Source organism: Muntiacus reevesi, chromosome 18, assembly GCF_963930625.1.
Source record: "Muntiacus reevesi chromosome 18, mMunRee1.1, whole genome shotgun sequence".
Taxonomy (NCBI): Eukaryota; Metazoa; Chordata; class Mammalia; order Artiodactyla; family Cervidae; genus Muntiacus; species Muntiacus reevesi.
This window is the reverse complement of record NC_089266.1, coordinates 26776277-26799683: the sequence shown is the minus strand read 5'-3', so window position 1 is coordinate 26799683 and position 23407 is coordinate 26776277. Positions and strand designations below refer to the sequence as shown.

At 36.6% G+C, this 23407-nt stretch overlaps 1 protein-coding gene across 6 annotated transcripts in view; it reads left to right on the top strand.

The window, feature by feature from the left end:
- The window catches only part of MBTD1 (mbt domain containing 1), a 67314-nt gene that overhangs the window by 20215 nt on the left and 23692 nt on the right, over nt 1-23407 (top strand). For 5 of the 6 annotated variants that reach the window (XM_065908564.1, XM_065908565.1, XM_065908562.1 and 2 more), the window contains 5 exons: nt 6816-7017; nt 10562-10701; nt 12038-12152; nt 12977-13062; nt 23225-23342. In XM_065908564.1, the coding sequence (XP_065764636.1) occupies nt 6864-7017; nt 10562-10701; nt 12038-12152; nt 12977-13062; nt 23225-23342 (613 nt within the window). In that variant the 5' untranslated portion in view covers nt 6816-6863. The remainder of the gene's footprint in view (nt 1-6815; nt 7018-10561; nt 10702-12037; nt 12153-12976; nt 13063-23224; nt 23343-23407) is intronic. The other variant, XM_065908560.1, reaches the window with a different exon arrangement.

Here is a 23407-nt window from a genome sequence, read left to right as displayed (position 1 = left end):
GCTATGACCAACCTAGACAACATATTAAAAAGCAGAGACATTACTTTGCCAACAAAGTCCATCTAGTCAAGGCTATGGTTTTTCCAGTAGTCGTGTATGGATGTGAGTTGGACTATAAAGAAAGCTGAGCGCCGAAGAATTGATGCTTTTGAATTGCAGTGTTGGAGAAGACTCTTGAGAGTCCCTTGACTGCAAGGAGGTACACCAGTCCATCCTAAAGGAAATCAGTCGTGAATATTCACTGGAAGGACTGATGCTGAAGCTGAAACTCCAGTACTTTGGCCACCTAATATGAAGAACTGACTCATTTGAAAAGACCCTGATGCTGGGAAGGATTGAAGGCGGGAGGAAAAGGGGACGACAGAGGTTGAGATGGTTGGATGGCATCACCAACTCAATGGACATGAGTTTGAGTAAGCTCTGGGAGTTGGTGATGGACAGGGAAGCCTGGCGTGCTGCAGTCCATGGGGTCGCAAAGAGTCGGAAACGACTGAGCAACTGAACTGAATAAATACATTTTGATATGTCCACACAATAATTTGATCTTGCTACTTTGTGATAAAAATAAATGAATTACTGATACTCACAACAGGAACAAATTTCATAATAATATGCTGAGTGAAAACCATACCCCCTCCCCCCCAAAAAAGTTGTATGATTTCATTTATAGTTAAAACTTTGAAAAAACTAATGTACAGTGACAGAAAAGAGATCAGTAAGCTACTTGGGGAGAAGGCAATGGCAACCCACTCCAGTACTTTTGCCTGGGAAATCCCATGGACGGAGGAGCCTGGTGGGCTATAGTCCATGGGGTTGTGAAGAGTCAGACATGACTGAGCAACTTCACTTTCACTTTTCACTTTCATGCACTTGAGGAGGAAATGGCAGCCCACTCCAATATTCTTGCCTAGAAAATCCCAGGGACAGAGGAGTCTGGTGGGCTGCTGTCTATGGGGTCACACAGAGTTGGACACGACTGACGTGACTTAGCAGCAGCAGCAGAGGCAAACTACTTGGGGAACAGGTGGGGCCAAGGGAGGGAAAGAATCTACAAAGCAGCGTGAGGAAACTTAACGGTGATTCTGGACAGGTTCTTTATCTTGACTGTGGTGATAGTTTAATGAGTGCTGTGTTTGTCAAAACTTGCCAAGACAGTGGTTAAAGGGATATCCTTGGGTTGACAGCTGTACAGGAGGCCTAGAAAGCAGCCATGCTATATTGGAGGAGGACGGACGAAGGTGGCTCCAGGATAAAAGTGAACCTTTGACAGTTGAAGGATTTAGGAAAAGGCAATAGATACTTTGAATAGTGATTAAATGAAAAAGAATGAGACAATTGCTAACTCCAGGAAAAGTTACACCAAAATGGAATACAAAGAGTTTCCTGGTGGCCTAGTGGTTAGGATTCCAGACTTTCACTGCTGTGGCCCAGGTTCAATCCAGTGACTGGGCTGAGGAGCAGTAAATATAATCACATAAACACTGGTTATATTCCCCTTGTGTTACTTGGATGACATATTCTGTGTTTGCAGGGTGAATGGAAGAGATTAGAGTATATGTATAGAACAGTAGTCCTTAAGATGCTTTGGAAAGGGCTGCATACTGTATATTCCTCTTAAATTATTGTAATGTTCACAGTGTGTTAAGGGTTCGAAGAGGGCTTTGAAGTAAGGAAAATTTCCTAAATATGTTTGATCATAATCTTTTTTTGAAAAATGTTAACAGCCTATAGTTATTAAAACTAAAATGTTTGACTCTCTGAAATTTTAGGTTTATATTCTCTTAACAAGTTGAGTCAGGATAGGATACTCTCTATTGACTCTAAAAGGTCAGTAAATGTTAGCTGCTAACCAAGCTGACTATAAAGTGGACGACAAGTTTATATGAAAACTCTGGGTGTAAAAGATAATCTCTGCATGGAGTTAGGGTGTATGAATTTATTACAACTTAGAATTGTAGCCAGTTTTTACTAAATGTATATTCCAGGCATTGTGGAAAATGTTTCATAGTGTCTTTTATGTTGCCCTCAGGAAAAAAAGAAAAATATGTCAAACTTTTACTCTGGCCTTCAAGGGCTCTGGTAATCTGACTGTAGCATCCTCCTCTAACCCCATCTCCTACTAGGTACCAGCTACCCTGACCTTTCAATGTATCAATACATGCCAGTCCTAAAGCCTTTGTCTTGCCTTTTCCTTTGCCTAGAATATTCCGCACCAGACATTCGGTGCAGTTCAGTTTAGTTGCTCAATCGTGTCCAACTCTTTGCGACACCATGGACTGCAGCACACGAGGCCTCCCTATCCATCACCAACTCCCAGAGTCCACACAAACTCATGTCCACTGAGTTGGTGATGCCATCCAACCATCTCATCTTCTGTTGTCCCCTTCCCCACCTGCCCTCAATCTTTCCCAGCATCAGGGTCTTTTCAAATGAGTCAGCTCTTTGCATCAGGTGGCCAAAGTATTGGAGTTTCAGCTTCAACATCAGTTCTTCAAATGAACACCCAGGACTCATGTCCTTTAGGATGGACTGGTTGGATCTCCTCGCAGTCCAAAGGACTCTCAAGAGTCTTCTCCAACACCACAGTTCAAAAGCATCAATTCTTTGGTGCTCAGATTTCTTTATAGTTCAACTCTCACATCCATACATGACTACTGGAAAAACCACAGCCTTGACTAGACGGACCTTTGTTGGCAAAATAATATCTCTGCTTTTTAATATGCTGTCTAGGTTGGTCATAGCTTTCCTTCCAAGGAGTAAGTGTCTTTTAATTTCATGGCTGTAGTCACCATGTACAATGATTTTGGAGCCCCAAAAAGTAGTCTGCCACTGTTGCCACTGTTTCCTCATCTATTTGCCATGAAGTGATCTTAGTTTTCTGATTGTTGAGCTTTAAGCCAACTCTCCTCTTTCACTTTCATCAGGAGGCTCTTTAGTTTTTCTTCACTTTCTGCCATAAGGGTAGTGTCATCTGGATATCTGAGGTTTTTATTTCTCACTGCAGTCTGGATTCCAGCTTGTGCTTCATCCAGCCCAGCATTTCTCATGAGGTACTCTGCATATAAGTTAAATAAGCAGGGTGACAATATACAGCCTTGATGTACTCCTTTCCCTATCTGGAACCTATCTGGACATGTTCTTCCATGTCCAGTTCTAACTGTTGCTTCTTGACCTATATACAGATTTCTCAAGAGGCAGGTCAGGTGGTCTGGTATTCCCATCCAGAATTTTCCACAGTTTATTGTGATCCACACAGTCAAAGGCTTTGGCATAGTCAATAAAGCAGAAATAAATGTTTTTCTGGAACTCACTTGCTTTTTTGATGATCCAGCGGATGTTGGCAATTTGATCTCTGGTTCCTCTGCCTTTTCTAAAACCAGCTTGAACATCTGGAAGTTCACGGTTCACGTATTGCTGAAGTCTGGCTTGGAGAATTTTGAACATTTCTTTGCTAGCGTGTGAGATGAGTGTAATTGAGTGGTAGTTTGAGCATTCTTTGGCATTGCCTTTCTTTGGGATTGGAATGAAAACTGACCTTTACCAGTCCCATGGCCACTGCTGAGCTTTCTAAATTTGCTGGCATATTGAGTGCAGCACTTTCACAATATCATCTTTTAGGATTTGAAATAGCTCAACTGGAATTCCATCACCTCTACTAGCTTTGTTTATAGTGATGCTCCCTAAGGCCCACTTGACTTCGCATTGCAGAATGTCTGGCTCTAGGTGAGTGATCACACCATCTTGATTATCTGGGTCGTGAAGATCTTTTTTGTATAGTTCTTCTGTATTCTTGCCCCCTCTTCTTAATATCTTCTGCTTCCATACCATTTTTGTTCTTTATTGAGCCCATCTTTGCATGAAATATTCCCTTGATATCTCTGATTTTCTAGAAGAGATCTCTAGTCTTTCCCATTCTATTATTTTCCTTTATTTCTTGGCACTAATCACTGAGGAAGGCTTTCTTATCTCTTCTTGCTATTCCTTAGAACTCTGCATTCAGATGGGTATATCTTATCTCCTTTGCTTTTCACTTTTCTTCTTTTCACAGCTATTTGTAAGGCCTTCTCAGACAGCCATTTTGCTTTTTTACATTTCTTTTTCTTGAGAATGGTCTCGATCCCTGCCTCCTGAACAATGTCACTAACCTCTGTCCATAGTTCATCAAGCACTCTATCAGATCTAGTCCTTTAAATCTATTTCTCACTTCTACTGTATAATCATAAGGGATTTGATTTAGGTCATACCTGAATGAACTAGTGGTTTTCCCCACTTTCTTCAATTTAAGTCTGAATTTTGCAATAAAGAGTTCATGATCTGAGCCACGGTCAGCTCCCGGTCTTGTTTTTGCTGACTGTATAGAGCTTCTCCATCTTTGGCTGCAAAGAATGTAATCAGTCTGATTTCGGTGTTGGCCATCTGGTGATGTCCATGTCTAGAGTCTTGTCTTTTGTTGTTGGAAGAGGGTGTTTGCTATGAGCAGTGCGTTCTCTTGGCAAAACTCTATTAGCCTTTGCCCTGCTTCATTCCATACTCTAAGACCAAATTTGCCTGTTACTCCAGGTGTTTCTTGACTTCCTACTTTTGCATTCCAGTCCCCTGTAATGAAAAGGACATCTTTTTGGGGTGTTAGTTCTAAAAGGTCATGTAGGTCTTCATAGAACTGTGCAACTTCAGCTTCTTCAGTGTTACTGGTCGGGGTATAGACTTAGATTACCGTGATATTGAATGGTTTGCCTTGGAAACCAACAGAGATCATTCTGTCCGTTTTTCAGATTGCATCCAAGTACTGCATTTTGGACTCCCTTGTTGACAGTGATGGCTACTCCATTTCTTCTAAGGGATTCCTGTCCACAGTAGTAGATGTAATGGTCATCTGAGTTAAATTTTCAAGCAAGATATTCAAGTGGCTGCCTTTTTTGTGCTCAGGATCCTTCCTCAATCTCATTTGACTACTCTTGCCTTGTCCTTTTCACATGACTTGTATTGTTACATGGCCTTGCTTGAATCTTTCCCAACTGTGGATTCGTCTACTGTAAACTTTATGAGAACCATTGGTCTCTCTTTAGCCTCTCTGAGAAACAAATGCTTGCTGAATGCTGAACGAATAAGAGAAAGAAATTCATCACTTGCCCAGGTTCATAGTTCGTAGATGGCAAAGCTGAATCTCAAACCTGGGTCTGTCATAATTCTGTGTTGTTAGCCCCACACTTGATACAAACAAGGATTATCCTATTCCCTACCAGCTTATCAGTATTACCTATATTGTTAGACTTTTCCTTTTGAATTGCCTTCAGAGTCTTATTTTTTTTTTTTTTTTAATCTTCTGGTGGTAGCAGATTTTGATTCTTTGAAGATACATGTGATTTATAGAAATAACTAAAAACTTTTCAGAACCAAATCTGCTGAATAATCAGGCTAGGGAAAACAATAGTGGGAGATTAGGAGAATAATTTCTAAAGTGGCTACAAACAGTCAGCTTTTCTTTTTTAAATTGGGTCTAAAAGAGAGTTCTGAAAGATGAATAGTTTTTTTTTTTTTTAACGTGGCAGTATTTGTAGAACATTTGTAGAGCATCCCAAGGGGATGACTTCTTAAGATTGTATTCATTTCAGTGTATAATATTTCCATTTTATGGATTGAAAAACTACTTCTTTTGCTTTCATAGTTACACATAATACAAGTGGAAAATCAGTTCCCCTCCTCAGTGAAAATGTCTAATACTAGCATATCTGAAAATGATAGTTTGTTTAGTAAAACTAAGAGATGCATTTCCATGGTTTTATCTTGTCAAGCTTTGGAAATAAATTTCAGCTTTGTTACTGGTCACATTAAAGTTTTAAACTAGCCAGAAAAGAAATTGTGCATAAAGTGTAAGATGATACCAAGAAACTTATAACTGGGCAAAAGAATAAGATAGGTACCAGACTCTAAAGATTTTTTGGTTGACAATTTTCACTCTACTGTAACTCAATGTATGTTTATTGATGGTTTGGTTTTTTTTCTTTTTTTTTCTTTCAAATATTCCTTTTTTTTTTTCTCTTTGTTATTTCCTGCTTTGTTAACTTTCTTATCACTGAATTTGAAGTTTTGGAATTGATTTCAGGAACAATTGGGGTGGTGGTAGGTATTAGTTTGGGGATTTTTTGGTGGCTTGAGTAAGGGAATATCTTTTGGAGGAACATATGAGTAGCATTTGCCGAATGTGATACATAGTATCTTTGTGGTTGTGTTTTTAAAAAGGCATAGTGTTTAGATGGAGATAATTGGGTTATGTCTAACCATTTATGTTAAAGAAAAAATGAAATAGTGTTACATGTGGAAATGCTGTCTTCTATAGTTTTTGAAATAGCTAATATCTAAAAATTGTCTCCCCAAAATTTAAAAGTTCCAATCTCTGCAGAACTCCTAGTGGTTTTTAAAAGCATCTATTTCCTGGATGCTGTAAATTAAAATAAAAAATTTTAATTTTAGAGATAAAAGGCAAATTAAGAAGCCATCTATTTGTTATGAGTGTTTCACTAAAGTTTAAAAAAATCATCTGATCACATTTTTGTAGAGAAATAATTTATCTAGTTTATGGCAGAACTTAAGTTACATCTTCTGACTCCCATTCAGTGTTTGTTCCATCATTGTTATTCCTTTTAGCTAACATGATAGTTAATAGGTTTATGCCTCATGGAAATGAAGGGCTCCATTTTGACACAGACATTTAGATTTTCATTTTGCAAACCTCATTTATCACAATTTGAACTAAGGTCTTTTGGGTGGTGTACATGAGTGCTATATCACAGTTACTGATTTCTTCTGCTTTGAAGACTGAACCTTCTTCACGATCTGAAAGGAGCAGAAGAGACTCATTCGGGATGTTTGACGGTTATGACAGCTGCAGTGAGGACACAAGTAGCAGCTCCAGCTCTGAGGAGAGTGAAGAGGAAGTTGCTCCTTTACCTTCTAATCTCCCCATTATCAAAAACAATGGCCAAGTCTACACATACCCAGACGGTAAATCTGGCATGGGTGAGTATACAGCGTATACTTCAGCTCAGGTGAACTGCCTTCACCTTTATCATACCTTTATATTTGAGGGTATGTTTTGATTCCATTTCTCCTATCATTTCCCTTAGAATTTTTAAAGAACAGTAAAGAAACAGAATCTGAAACTTACAGTTCTAGATAAGATCACTGGATTTGTGTTAGATCTCTTTATTAACAAGTAGAATAAAATGAAAACAAAAAGCTGTTGAGAAACTTGATGAGACTTAAATTCTGTAATTAAATAATAAATCTCTATGTAATTCGAAGTGTGTGAGATAATAGACTTCCAGAATTGAGAGAAACTTTCAAGGTAAGTCTTCCTTCTCTGTAACAATTCCTTTTAAGTTTTCTGTTTTAACACTTCAGTGATAATGTATCTCTAATTACCAGAATATTCTTTATATTGAACCAAGATTACCCTTACTCTGACTTTTGTCCTTTTTCCCTTCACACAAAAACATTTATTTTTAGTGTCTCTCTTGGGCATACTGAGTAAACCTAGTTGCTTCAAGCATTTCTCACAGCATCACGGTGTTTTAATTCATTAGTATCCTGCTCACTTTCTTCTGGAGATGTTTCAGATTGTGTGGTAGTAGGGCGGCAACTTGTCCTGATTTGCCTGATACCCTCCTGGTTTTAGGATTATCCTGGAAAAGACCTCAGGCAAATAGTTGTGTGATTAGATCAGAGGTTGTTCAACTTTTATCTCTTTTCTTCAGGACACTGTGTTTCCATTTAAGCATATTCCTAATTTGGTCATCTAATGTTGAATGCAGTGTCTTCTGATTGTCATTTGCAGATTTGATGATTATGCCTTCTAGATTATATTCTAATATTTTGATTAAAAGTTAAGCATCGAAGGGCCTGGTACACAGTCATTCATACCATATCAAAGAACTTAACTTCATTTATCAGGACCCAGTAGGTGTGGTCATCCAACCAGTTAATAGCTACCTAGATCTTTTCTACTTTAGCTTGAATTTCTCAATCCTTAATTGACAGAGCTACATGAGAGATTTTATCAAATGTGTTAACTCCTATTAATATACATCTTGCCATGGTTTAGTTATAACATACTAATGTGGTAATCTGTCACAAGAGGGAGCTTTGTATGTGCCAGATTCTGTTTTAAAGATACAGATAGGAATAATATAGAATAAAGTCCCTGGTGGAGCTTACATCCTAGTCATGGGAGTTCTAGTTTGACATGTTCAATTCTTGGCAACGACATACTATCCCCTTGGGATTGCATTTTTTTTAACCTACGTGATCCCGCAAACCTTTTAATCTGTTCTAGAATTTTTACAACAGAAAATCCTTCAGGCTTTTTTCCCCATTAGACCCCCTTTATCTCTCATCCTCTGGTACCTTATATTTTCCCATGATTTCTTATAATTTATAAGTACTGGTTAAACTGTAAGTCCCTCCAGTTGTAGCTGTTTAGGTGGAGATTTAAACCCATTGAAGTAGTTGTTTGCTATGTTATCTTTTCCCCCCCAACTTTATTGAGGAATAATTGAGAAATACAGTTGTATATGTTTAAATGTATAAATGTGATTTGATATCCATGTACCTAGTGGAATGATTACCAAGATCAAGATAATTAACACATCCATCACCTCACAAAGTTAACTTTTTATTTATTCAACTGTGCTGTGTCTTAGTTGTGGCATGCGGACTCTTAATTCCCTGACCAGGGATCAAACCCAGGCTCCCTGCATTGTGAATGTGAAGTCTTAACCACTGGACTACCAGGGAAGTCCCCAAAAGTTAATTCTGTGTGTGTGTCATGTGAGCACAAGATCTACTCAGCAAGTTTCAAGTATATAACAGTAGTAGTATTAACTACAGTCACCATGCTATATATTAGATCATCACAACTTTTTCTTTTTATAACTGAAAATTATAACTGAAAATTTGTACCCTTTGGCCTTCATCTCGCCATTTCTCCCTCTTCTCAACCCTTGGCAACCACCATTCTATGAAATAGGCTTTTTTTTTTTTTAATTCCATGTAAGTAATACTATACACTATTTGTCTTTCTCATTTTGGCTTATTTCACTTAGCATAATCCCCTCCAGTTTTGTTCTTATCAGAAATGACAATATTTCCTTCTTTATATGGCTGAATAATACTCTATTATAATGGATAGTATCTACTTTACATACACATATGCATTTACATATACATTTATGTATAACTTGTTTTTTTATCCTCTCATTCATCAGAAGGCATCTAATACGTTTCTCTAACTTGGTTATTGTTAACAACGCTACAGTGAATATGGGAGGTCAGATACCTTTCTGATACACTGGGCTGCAGACTAATTTCTGATAAGGGCACCAAGAACACGTGACAGGGAAAGGACAGTTTTCAGTGAATGGTGTTGGGAAGTTAGATATCCACATGTAGAAGAAAAGCTGGACCTATCTTATACCACATAGAAAAATTAACTTGAAATGGTGTAACAATAAACACCTGAAACAATAAAATCCCTAGAAGAAAACATAGGGAAAAAGCTCCTTGACTTTCATCTTGACATTGATTTATTGGGTAAGACACTAGAAGCACAGCTAATAAAAGCTAAAATACACAGTGAGATTACAACAAATTAAAAAGGTTCTGCTCAGCAAAGGAAATAATATATTGAAAAGACAGCCTACAAGATGGGAGAAAATAAGTAAACTATCTGATAAGGCGTTAATATCCAAAATACACGAAGAACTTATACAACTCAATAGTGTAGAAAAAGCAAATAATGTAATTTAAAAATGGGCAAAGCACCTGAATAGATTTTTTTTTCCAAAGAAGACCTACAGATGGCCAATAAATACATGAAAAGGTGCTCAGCGTCACTAATCATCAGGGAAATGAAGATGAAAACCACATTGAGATATCACCTCATACCTGTTAGGATGGCTCGTGTCAAAAAGGCAAGAGATACCAAATGTTGAGGAGGATGTGGAGAAAGGAAAACTCATATACTCTTGGTGGTAATGTAAACTGGTACAGCCACTATTGAAGATAGTATGGTGATTCCTCACAAATTTGAGAATAGGACTACTGTATAATTCAGCAGTCCCACAACTTGTATATCTTTTGAGATTCACTTTTTGTTACCCTTATGTTTCAGTCTTCACAATATTTTAAAGACTTGTGCTGTGCTTTGTATTACTCTTCACTTGTACTGCAATTACTTTTCATCTTTTGTTTATAATCCTTTCAAACATTAGATCTTGTAATGTCTGGCACAAGGTGAGCACCAGTGAAATGTTGTGTCTTTTGATCCTTTTTAAAGCCTTTCCAGACTTTATTGTCAGTTCTTCTGGAGCCTATAGCCATGGCATCATTCTAATCTTTCCCCTACCTTTTATTTGGATTTTTCTAAAGTAACAGAAGAAATTTTCTGTCTGCCTGAAGGAATGTTTTAAAAATTAAGACTTTCAGGTAATTGGAGGAATTATTAAACTGTTAGATGAAAATCAGTTTTATGATCATAACACCAGTGTTTTTATTTGTTAATTAGCTACCTGTGAAATGTGTGGAATGGTTGGTGTGCGAGATGCTTTTTACTCTAAAACAAAGCGTTTCTGCAGTGTTTCATGTTCAAGAAGTTACTCGTCAAACTCCAAGAAGGCAAGCATTTTGGCCAGACTTCAGGTAACGGTACAGAAACCTTCATGTTCTTATATCTGTTATTTCTATGGCTTTCACTGTTTGTCTGTTATTTGATTGTGATTCACTACACTCCACCTTTATCTAATTAGCCTGTTAGTATTTTATACCCCACATTTTTAAGAAATATGTGAGCTTATCCATTCTATAAAATTTGAGCAGCTGTTATAAATAGAGAAGGCATACTATCCAAAATAAACTATGAATTATGTGTCTTTTTTCTAAATAAGTATGTATGTAATAAATATCTTTGTTTTATATATATGTATATATATATACATACACACACACATAAATAAATTGAAGCCATTTTCCCCCCTAGTTTTCTTTGTAATTAGTATCAAGGTAGAAACTTTCAGTGTTGGGGGCAGGGAATGATTTACCCTTCGGTGTTATTTTTCCATTATTTTTGGTTTGTACTTTTCATTGCAACCCCTTTGATACCTTGACCAAGGGTATTTGGTTAATCCAACTAACCTTTTTGGAAACAATCATAATACTAAAAGAAAATTGTCTTCCTATAAATGTATATCAGTGCCTACAAATGACTGGAATGCCTACAAAACGGCTGGAATGCCTACAGAATGACCGTTTAAGTTATTACTATTGTAGCATATAAACAACTTTATAAAGGCATCACATAGCTGATTTTTGTAATATATTTTATTTGAATGATCACATTTGTCTTCTTCTTCATCTTATTGTAATAAGGTAGCACATAGCACTGAAAGGATTATTTAAGTTCCCCAAATTAAGGAAATACATCACTTAGATGTATTTCTGTATTTCAGATAGACAGTCCCTAAAGATCCTGAGCAATGGTCTGTACCCAAATGGATGGCAGTTTGTCACACTGTGAATTTGGCCCATGATCATTTTGTCATTGATCTTTTGCATTAGCGCTAAAGGTATAAACCTCAGTCACTTGCTGTTTAAACATTGAATTATTTTTTTCTTATATAAATAGTAATGCTTAGCAACCTGCATGAGTGAATAACCACTGGATTTATCTAGTACAAGATGGAATCTGTTATCCACCACAGCCTATAGTTTAACATTTTATGGGATAAAGTTTTTTATTAATATATTAATTTGCATATTATTATTTAAGTCTGTGCCAGCTGTGCTACCCATTTTAGATATCTACATTGTAGCAGAATTCCAGAAAACATTTCTCATGTGAATTTTCTGTATGTTTCCTCTGCTTTAATAATTTTCTAAACCCTCAATGTTTCCTTAAAATGAGTAGTATGCAATCAAGTTAGTTTTCACATTTGGGGGTGGGGAATGATAAAGAATCCTATTTACTTAACTTTTCTTGTTTTAGGGTAAGCCTCCAACAAAGAAAGCAAAAGTTCTTCAGAAACAACCTTTAGTTGCTAAACTAGCTGCATATGCTCAGTATCAAGCTACCTTACAAAATCAAGCAAAGACTAAATCAGGTAATATGGGTGAATGCAAGAGGTAAAATATTTGATACTAATTCATCTAGTTTTAATTAATAACATTTTAATTTTGGATTCTATTAACTAAGCTATTTCTGTTCCCTGTTTGCACATAATGACACTAGGCTTCTTTCATTTCAGTAAATTATCCTAGAAAAGTATAGTGTTTACAAGTTATGGTGCTTGTGACAGTCTCCTTAATAATACTCTTTTTTATTTTGTTTATTATTTATTTTTTATGCATTGATTCTCTGGCTGTGGACAGTGGGAAACGTTGTGGTGATAAGGCAAAGAAATATGACATTTATTAGGCTTCAAAGGGATTGGGGAGAAGAGAGTAACAAGAGAAGGAGATTGAGGAAAGGATCTTTTCTAACAGAAAGATTCTTAACAGGAGTGCAAAAGCAAGGCAGTAAGTAGGGAGTCAGACAGTAAAGAATGATAGTGGAAGTATTAGGTGGTAGATACTGGATAGAAATTTCAGTGAAGTGTGCAGTTAGAGCTACATGGGAATAAAACACAGGAGCAATCAGAACAGTGTTTGTTATCCTGAACATATCTTCTTTCAGTTGTTCTTTGTTTCTTATAATTGGAGAGCTCTTGCCTCACTTCCCAAGGAGCATATCTTGTGTGTAGAAAAGTTAAACTGTTTGTTTGCAAATATGATATATGCCAAAGTTCATATTTATTTACAGAAGTTTTGTCTTTGTAGGAAAAAATTTAGAGTTGATAAATATGTGTCATTTCAATTATAAAGTAATAACCTTCTTACAAATAAAAGATCTGAGAACTCCAATATATCTAAACTTATTTTATTTCAGCAGCAGTCTCCACAGAAGGTTTCAGCTGGGGTAACTACATCAATAGCAATAGCTTTATAGCAGCTCCAGTTACCTGCTTTAAACATGTGAGTATGGAATTTTCTGTTTGTGTTGAAATGCTTAATCATCATTTAAATCTGAAGGCACAGTAACATTTTTTAAACATCTTATCCTTAGAAGGTCTTTATTTTATACATCATAATGGAAATGTTTCTTTTTTGTTAATTATTGTACTTACTAATAGTTACATAACCTTAAGTTTTATAAATAAAGGTTTCCTTTAAAGACATTGCAAGTTGAAATTATTTTAAATGAGAAGGTGTGAGTCTCATCCAATTTGCATATTAAGTTGAACCATACAAAATTACTTGTTTTGTGTATCAAAAATAGTTGGATATTAGCAAAATCATGTGGTTCAACCTCATAGAAAACCATCCATTGTATGTTACCTAAGTTTTTGTGATTTGACTTAATAATTGAGAAGACGAAAGATCTAGTTTTGTTTGGTCACGAGTATAAAATCACAAAAACAAAGAAGGAACTATTAGCAGTGTAGTATTGTGGACTGAAATTATTTTTTGCAAGATGTTCTTTTTAACAAGTAGATTGTCACAGACATTTGAAGTAATTGAGAGTTATGTTTAAAATGTATCTAATGATAAATTCTTTCCTTTTGATTTAATTCCTTTTGATTCAATTATTTGTGCTTAATTCTCTTCAATACTTTTTTAACCTATAAGTTTTAATTTATATTTAAAGGTTCTATCTGCTACTGACCATGTATAAGAAGAAAAGAATTTAGAAAGTTAATGAGTGAAGTTTTGTGTACACTTAACATATTGTTAACTTAGGACTTTCCTGTTAAATAATAGCATGTCAACAAAACTGAGCTTGAGTTCTTACTGTGGAAATCAAAATTTTAATTCATTTGTGGCCAATAAAGGATCTTGATCAAGGCCAAGCCTATTAATTCAGTGGTAGAAATATAAATTAAAGCTAAATTCATTCGTTTGCTAACTTTTCTTTCTTGAAAGTACAGGTGTTAAGCCCTTAGTCAGTGGCCTGCTATCTGAACCAGCCTAAGTGGAATCTTGGACACTTCAATATACTGTAGCTGATAAATTTTATTGAAATGTTGGTAGTAGTGTCATACTTGTGAGAGATGTTAAATATATGGCCCCAGTAGCTTTCATGAGAACTGCAAAACAGATCTTTAACTCTCCTCTCTTGAGATGGTTCTTTTCTGATACAAAGAATATCAGAATTAGATTAAGTCCTCATTTATAATAACTCTTCCATTGTAGCCTTCTGGAACATTTGTTTGTTGTTTCCTTCTGAGTAGCCTTTATCTCTTTTCCTATCTTTAGTATTTTGGTTTTCTAGGTTTAATACCATAACCCATGTCCAGCTATTTTATATAAGTAGTCAGAATATTTTAAAAATAGTATTTCAAAGTCCCAAGATATAATATTTTCTTTCATGTCAATATCTTTGAATAGTAATACTGTGCTAAAGCTCTTTGCAAGAAAATCTCTATTATAATGAAATTGGTTTTTTGTTTTATAAAAAACAAATTGAAATTTGTTTTTCACAATTGATAAAAGAGCAACTAGCTTTAGTTAGCTGTATAGTTAATAAGGATACTATGGGATCTCTTTTCTCATTTACAAGCAAAGTGTCTGTCACCCAGTGCCTTCCTGCTCCACTCATCTTCCTTTATTCTTTTCCTTATTAACTAGGAAACATTTTCTATTTTTAATGTCTTAGTGTTTTTCAGTGTAAAATGAGTTTGCTTTGCTGCCTTAACCAGCATTTTTATTTGAAGTCATTTGATTTAGAAGGTGAGACTATTGTACTTGATTTTGTCCTTTAGAGTTGATTCTTCATGGTTCTCCCCCTTGCACAGTTTTTGCATTCTCCAAGGAAAATTACTAGCTTTTAGATTTATTGTTGCTAGGAGGAGCTGCAAGCACAGGGTCCTGCCTTGACTCATCAGTTTTCCAGTCTTCTAACACTTGATGCCTGCTCTAACACTTGTTCATCAGTAAAGGCCCCTTCCTCCACACTCTACACCTGCATTGTCTCCAACTTGAGCATAGGTTAAGAGCCTTTCCCTACTCTTTAGAGGATTCTTTTTTCAAGCATAATTTTTAAAAATATTCAATCTGTGAGAATTCCCTGTTACTCCAGAGATTAGGACTCTGTGCTTTAACTGATGGGTCCCAGGCTCCATTCCTGATTAGGAAACTAAAATCCTGCAAGCCAGGCAGCACTGAAAAAAAAAAAAAGTCTAAAAACATGGAAACAGAACTGTTCTGGTTGAACCAGGACTTGAGTGTAGGGTGGTGTCACAACTTTGACTGCCTGCTTCTTTAGCATAACTCAACCTTTTATGCAGTAAGGACCCCAGGTAAATACTTTATATATTGCAATACTTAAAAATGATTATGATTAGTTCTAAAAGCATAGAATTTCAGTGGAATTCCTCTTTACCATGGTCTGTCTTTAAATTTCTGGAAAGTTTCTGCAAAATATGTCATAGGACAATACTCTCTGTGAATATTGCTGTAATTATGCTTAATGGTTTATATAGTCAATCACTCAATTACTTTTGACATTCTTTATAAGTATCAGTGTAAATGGAATCAAGTTTTTATTAAATATATCTACTTAGAAATCTGCGTATTATTGCTGTATATGTGATGCAACTTTTTATCTAGGTGATAGTTTTCAGACTTTTTTTTTAAGCACTACAATTCCTCTTTTTTCTAACAAACATAGCTAGGATAAAGGAAATTTATACCAGCTGGTCTGGAAAGAGTATAATGAATTGACTGAAGCCTTGGCACCTGACTCTTGGCTTTCCCTTGTTTGGCATTGTCTGTGGTTGGAAACCACTAAATTTAATAATATCATTTTTTTAAAAAAATTTTATTGGAGTATAGTTGTTTACAGTATTTTGTTGGTTTCACGTGTTAGGTAATATCATATCATTTTTAATTATTCCTGAATCATAGGGTCACAAAGCTGTAAATTATCTTAAAAATCATCTAGTTCATCTACTCCATCTCTTATTATAAACTAAGGAGCTCTTGCTACCTTTTTCAGTAGCTGGATTGAAAATTTCAACTTTGGGCTTTAACCTGCAGTTTTTTGTGTGTGTGTTTTGTTTTGTTTTTTTTAATTCTATTTATTTATTTATTTATTTATGGCTGTGCTGGGTCATCGTTGCTGTGCATGCTTTTCTCTAGTTGCAGAGAGAAACTCTAGTTTCAGTGCAGAGGCTTCTCAGTCGTGGCTTCTCCTGTTGCAGAGCATGGGCTCTAGGACTCATGGGCTTCAATAGTTGGAGCAAATGAACTCAGTAGTTGTGGCTCCCAGGCTTTAGAACGGGCTCTAGTAGTTGTAATGCATAGGCTTAGTTGCTCCACGGCATATGGGATCTTCCTAGACCAGAGATTGAACCCCGGTCTCTTGCATTGGCAGGTGGATTATTAACTACTGAGCCACCAGGGAAGCCCTTGTTTTTGTTTTGTTTTAATGGTTTTGAATTAAGCCACTATAGGAAAAACCTTTCTGTGTTTCATGTTAACACAACTACCAATACCATACTTCTGATACCAGATGAGTGGGTTTTCTGCCCCATCAAATATTTCTCTGACACCAGCTGAGTATCCTACAATTTAGTTTAATTCTGACACTGTCTATCTGGAATTATCATCAGATCCCACACTTACAGGCTCAGTCCCACAAGACTGCCGCCACTCCAAACACCAGTTGCAAGTCCCACATTGTCATCTCTGCTTTTGATTAGCTATAAATCAGGGTTCCCATGACCGCTTCTTTGGGTTTGATAATTTGCTAGAAAGGCTCACAGAATTCAGAGAAGTGGTTTACTATCTTATCATCAAGGATATAATAGAAGAGATGAACAACCAGATGAAGAGATGTGTAGCACAGGATATATGAGAAGGAGCACAGTTTCCATGCTCTCTCAAGTACACCACTCTCCTAGCACCTTTACTCATCCACCAGCCCAATCCTATGTATTGGGATTTTTATGTAGGCTTCATCACATAGGCATAATGGGTCATTAACTCAGTCTACAACTCCTTTCCCCTTCCTGGAAGATGGATGATGGGGCTGAAAATTCCGAGAAGCTTTTAATCAGAGTTTGATCTGTATGGTGACCAGCTCCTATCCTGAAGCTATCTAGGGGCCCATAAAGAGATGCCTCATTAGAACAAAAGACACTGCTGTCATCCAAGAAATTGCAAAGGATTTAGGAGCTCTGTGTCTGGAATCAAGGTCAAAGATGAAATATTAGAACAAAAGATATGTCTAGTGCTCTTATCCCTTAGGAAATTACGACAGCTGTGAAACGTCTATACCAGGAACAGGGCCAGAAATTAATCTATTTTTTTATTTCACAGCTTCTAAAAGCAGTAACCTTATCTTTACTAACTGTGGAAAAATCTTCAAAATACTTCTGTGGTACTGCATTCCAGTTAGGTACCCTGTGTTAATGAAATTCACAAACTGTTTTCTCCTACTGGCATTTATGTTTGAACCCAAGAGAGTTGTTCTGTATGTATGAAGAATATGTAGCCTTAAAGCATTCTTGACTTTTCTAATATCATAGTCTTTTAAGTAGATACACTCTTCCCCATTATTTCCTTATAAAATCAAGTACAGAAAGTTCCCTGGTACCTAGTGATTAGAGTTTCATGCTTTGACCACCATGGCCCAGATTCAGTCCTTGGTAGGGGCACTAAGATCCTCCAAGCCATGCAGCATGGCCAAAATAAAAAAAAAATCAAGTAGAATATTTCTTTCAAGATTGCAGGGAGAAATAACATCCTCAGATATGCAGATGACACCACCCTTATGGCAGAAAGTGAAGAGGAACTAAAGAGCCTCTTGATGAAAGTGAAAGAGAGTGAAAAAGCTGACTACATTCAGAAAACTAAGATCATGGCATCTAGTCCCATCACTTCATGGCAAATAGATGGGGAAACAGTGAAAGACGTAATTTTGGGGGACTCCAAAATCACTGCAGATGGTGACTGCAGCCATGAAATTAAAAGACATTTGTTCCTTGGAAGAAAAGCTATGACCAGCCTACACAGCATATTAAAAAGTAGAAACATCACTTTCCTGACAAAAGCTATGGTTTTTCCAGTAGTCGTGTATGGATGTGAGATTTGGACGATAAAGAAAGCTGAGCACCGAAAAGTTGATGCTTTTGAACTGTGGTGTTGGAGAAGACTCTTGATAGTCCTTTGGACTGCAAGTAGATCAAACCAGTCAATCCTCAAGAAAATCAGTCCTGAATATTCATTGAAGGGACTGATACTAAAGCTTCAGTACTTTGACCACCTGATGTGAAGAGCTGACTAATTGGAGAAGACCCTGATACTGGGAAAGATTGAAGGCAGGAGAAGGGGATGTCAGAGGGTGAGATGGTTGGATGGCATCACTGACTCGATGGACATGAGCAAGCTCCAGGAGTTGGTGATGGACGGGGAAGCCTGATACAGGGTCACAAAGAGTCGGACATGACTGAGCAACTGAACTGAAGCATTACAGCACAGGCCAAAATGTTTCAATACCAAATGTATATGAATCTTAAAAAGCTAAAATCATATGCCTTTAATTACGAATTTACAGACTTCAAATTTCTTTTGTTTGGTACCTGAACTATATATTCTGATGTCAGTTTATTGATACGGTCCTTGCTAAAAGCAGAAATGTAATCATCCTACTTTTTTTTCTCCCTTGAAAATAGTTGTATTTATGTAATTTTTAAAAAGGTCCTAAAAAAAAAGGTCCTTTGCCTCCACAAATAGCACATTGTATTGCTTACATGATGTTTTCTAATCCTCTCTTTTGGTCCAGCTATTTTGAAAGGGATAAAGTTATAAATATTTCTTTGCAACAGGCATTAAAAATGTTTTTTGAATATATAAATTGAATATGTATATTAAGGAGAAAAACGGCTTTTTGTTTGTTTATGTGTGGTAACAATGATTTATTAGTAAAACTTGGGTCTGTGTTTATTAGTAAAATAGTCTCTTTCAAATAAAACTTTTCTTTGTTTTTTTCCCCTAGCTTTAACCATGCATACATAACTCCACTGAAAATAAATATGACTTCACATCCTTTTTAACTGAAGGCAGTTTTCAGTATATCATCCTAGATTGCAGAGTTTCTTTCTAATGGAAGTAGAACTTTTTAGTTTCTGGTACTTGTTAGTACTCTAATTTAGCTATTGTGTTGCCACAAAATAAATTCTCTGCAGGAAAGGAGTGGCTTCTGGTAGTATATAATATATAATAAAATATGATAAAAATCATCTGTTTCAAGGAAGGCCTAAGTAACCTAGATTATTTTCATTTAATATTTTTTAAAAATTATGAACTACTTTATGCTTTTCAAATTAGTAACCACTGCTTCCTTTCTCTTTTTACGTACACTAGCATTCCATCGGTTTTTTTTAGCTCTATTTATTTATTTATTTATTTTTGGCTATGCTGGGTCTTCATTGCTACATGCCGCCTTCTCTAGTCTCAGCTAACAGGGCCTTCTCTCCAGTTGCAGCCTGCAGGCTTCTCATTACAGTGACTTCTCTTGTTGAAGAGCAACTAGGCTCAAGAGTGCACTAGCTTCAGTAGTTATGGCATGTGCCTGCTTAGTTATCCCACAGCTAGGGTTCCCAGACCAAGGTTTGAACCCACGTCCCCTGAACTGGCAGGTGGATTTTTAACCATTGGACCATGAGGGAAGTCCAACATTCCCTCATTCTTAATCTGATTTTCACCCCAAGCATCCCATTTTCTCTTTGTACTTTCCTTGTACTCCCACCCCCCTTCTATTGTGCGTGCGTGCTAAGTCGCCTCAGTTGTGTCCAACTCTGTGACCCCATGGACGGTAGCCCTCCAGGCTCCTCTGTCCATGGGATTCTCCAGGCAAGAGTACTGGAGTGGGTTGCCATGCCCTTCTCCAGGGGATCTTCCCCACTCAGGGATTGAACCCCCGTCTCCTATGTCTCCTGCATTAGCAGGTCAATTCTTTACCACTAGCACCACTTGGGAAGCCCTGCTGCTATGACCCAACCCCAAAAGTAGGTCTTATTATCAAATCAAAAGGTGAGTGGACTTTCTGGACAAAGAGGGAACTGTTTTATTCTTCTGTTCCTACTTTCTGTCAATTCCAGCAAATGACATTTAGGACTTCTAATTCTTTTCTAGTCAATTTCCTATATTGTTTTTTCCCCTTTTGGCCATATAATGCTTATCTTTCTCTCCTAGTTGAACTTTAGTCACCATATGCCTCTTAGTCAAAGTATTTTAATGGTGGCTTTTTGTATATTTGGCATATCATTATTAGGATCAATAATAGCTACCAGTGTACAACTTCAGGGCTGACTTCTGCCCGGTTGAATTCTATTACTACTGAAGATTCTGATTATCAAAAGTTACAAGTTTTCAGCTCTGTGGAGGGAAATCTGTATTTCTCCCACAAAGCATCATGTATAATGTGTCAGCCTTCTGAGAGTCTAAATACTAGCCATCTGGGCTATTGGACTATCTGGAAATGTTCTTAAAGTACAGAAAAAGTAAGAATCCCATCCAGTTACTTTCTTATGGACAGTCAGGTGGAGGTTATCATACATCTGTGTTGGGGAGCCCTCAGCATTTGGATTTGGCCATGACCTGCAGGACCTGATGACAGCTTACCTTGCAGGGAAGGAGAGTCGCTCCCAGATAGCCCTCACGAGTGGCCCTGGAGCAGGAAGTGATGAAGCAGATCTTCCTGGTTTGGGAGGAACCTGAGGTGGACCTCTCGTCCTGAGTCTGGAAGGTAAATTTGTTGTTACCTGTAAATGATGGTTCTGCTAGTCCATGCTATGCCAATCCAGACTTTCAGAGGTATCCCTCCTGCCAGCAAGAGAAGACAGATGACTTGGCTGAAGATGGCTCTCGAGCCCTGGGTCATTTAGTCTTCCACACTTAAGATTATCCATTTTAAACAAAAGGGCAGCTGTATCTTTAAAATTCCTTTATTATTTCAACACATTGAGCACATACTACGCAGTGATGATTGTGCTCTTTTTTGTTATTATTTTTGTTCGTTTTTTTTCTTAGAGTGAACCATATGGATTGGTTTAAGAGGGCCTAGCAGAACCACAACCTTACAGGCAAGAACAAATGTCACTTTCTGCTACTTTCTCCTATACCAATCCAGACTGTAGGGACGAAAACATAACATCCCCCAACTATAGTGAGCATTAACTTTATTTTCTAAGTGAGCAAGCATATTAACCCTCATTTTTTTAATAAAATGTGAGTAAAAGTTATTTTCTCCAAACAATTGTTAAAAGACTTTAAAAAAAAGTCAGTATGACATTGCCACATCTAACTCAAAAGGGAGTCCTATATACCAAATTCTTTTAGCAGTGTGCTCATCTTTACACACAGCTTGTCAGCATAAACATGCGTCTTCCTTCTTAATGAAAGATAAAGCCCATTTCATAAGATTTGGCAGCCAAACAAAGAGGAATGGATATCCTACCTTAATTTAATGCATACATTCCACTACATCTGTCTGGTGTAATTGGTTTATCCTCACAGAAATTAATACATGGTCTTTGTGTTAATATATGGTAGCTTAATCTGTTACCTGTCTTCCTTCCAGCCTCTCCTTTTCTGATCGTATCTGCTGGCAATAGGGATGGCCCTACAGTCTAGAATGATATAGGGGGAGATAGCAGAACCTGAAGAGTCCATTCTTTCGATTTAAAAATAGCAGAAAGAGGTAGTCATAATGGATGTATAATTTTTTGTACAGCTCAGGAAGATAGATATGTGTATCCTTCCAGAATTAGAAATAGTTGAGATACGCCACTTGTATCCAAGTGCTTGAAGTATATTCTTTGCTTGCTACTTAAAGAAATAGCCATAAGTTGATTCTGTGTTTGATTTCTTGACTTATCTTAGTTCAGTATTATTTGACATTTTCTTCCTGTCCTTCAGAAATTCCTTCAGCTATTGAGAGCATACAGGTTGAGTACTGTTTTAAGCTAACCCCGTTTTGGTTTAGCGACCACCCAAGATGAGCAGCCTTGCATGGAAGACATTTGCCCAGTGTTCAGATGGACTAGTTTGCGTGACTCTTGGCTATCTTTGTGTTTAGCCATCTTTCAGCTTTGAAGCTATTTTGTCTTTTCCTGATTTGTTCATGTTATCAAGTCTTTTACATCTTTACCTAATACTTCTTGTGATCAGGGTTCTGAATTGTATTTAATGAGGAGCTGATTATCAAGGGCCACAGAGACTGTTTGGTATTATCAGCATTTAAACTCCTAAATTCACTTTGGTTTAATTAGCCATTGCTAAATTCCAAATAATGGTAAACTGCCTCAAATTTAAGGATTAAAATATAATGGAAATCGTAATTTGGAAACACCTTAAATGTTGGCAAATCCCTTCATGATATTCATTTAGTTTTCTGAGTCCCCATCTTAACCATTTGTGTGGAGGCTGATTACTACCAGATCTAACATTGAAAGTTTTCTTTGTTTATTGTAATTCCTGTGTGAGAAATTTTGAAATAATAAATCATTTAACAATTTACCATGTACGATTCTCCAAAATCTCTTTAACTTCACCGTTTTAACAACTTATCTGGTCCTTTTGCCACAAGTCTGTTGTAACAGACTATATTTATATTCTGCGAACTTAACTGAAGTTGAAAATACAGATAACTAAGTTTTGTTTCTCTGTGTTATTGGAAACCACATTGCTGATTGGAATTCTTTCTTTCTACTCTTTAGCCAGATCTTTTAAAATTAGAGGTTAAGGTAAAGTACATTCATTCAGTTCATGATAAAATAATGAATTTTTAAGTCAACTTTTTCCTGTGAAACCTAATATCAAGTTTGTAATTTGGCATTTATAAAAATTGCTCTCAAGTCTTATATTTGGGCACTATTGAGTTTTGAACTGGATATGGATCAGTTGTAGTATATGTGAATTCTCTTCGTCTTGAACTTGTCCCTGACACTGGCTTTTTCTAGATAGAATTCTGTGATGCAAGGAATAACAATTATATTTTTAGAAAAAAAGAATCAATTAAATGGTATTTTTAGTTTAATGTTACCATGATTGAATAGTAGTGCTTAATTTTGAACCATGTGTTTTAGACTTGATTTCATAAGATGATAATTTAATGATTTTTATATGACAGGCACCTATGGGGACCTGCTGGGGTGATATCTCAGAAAATGTGAGAGTAGAAGTTCCCAACACAGACTGCAGCCTACCTACCAAAGTCTTCTGGATCGCTGGAGTAGTAAAATTAGCAGGTGAAAACCGTGCATAATAATTCACTTTAAAAACCACTTCTTTGTAATTTGTAAGAAAGCATATT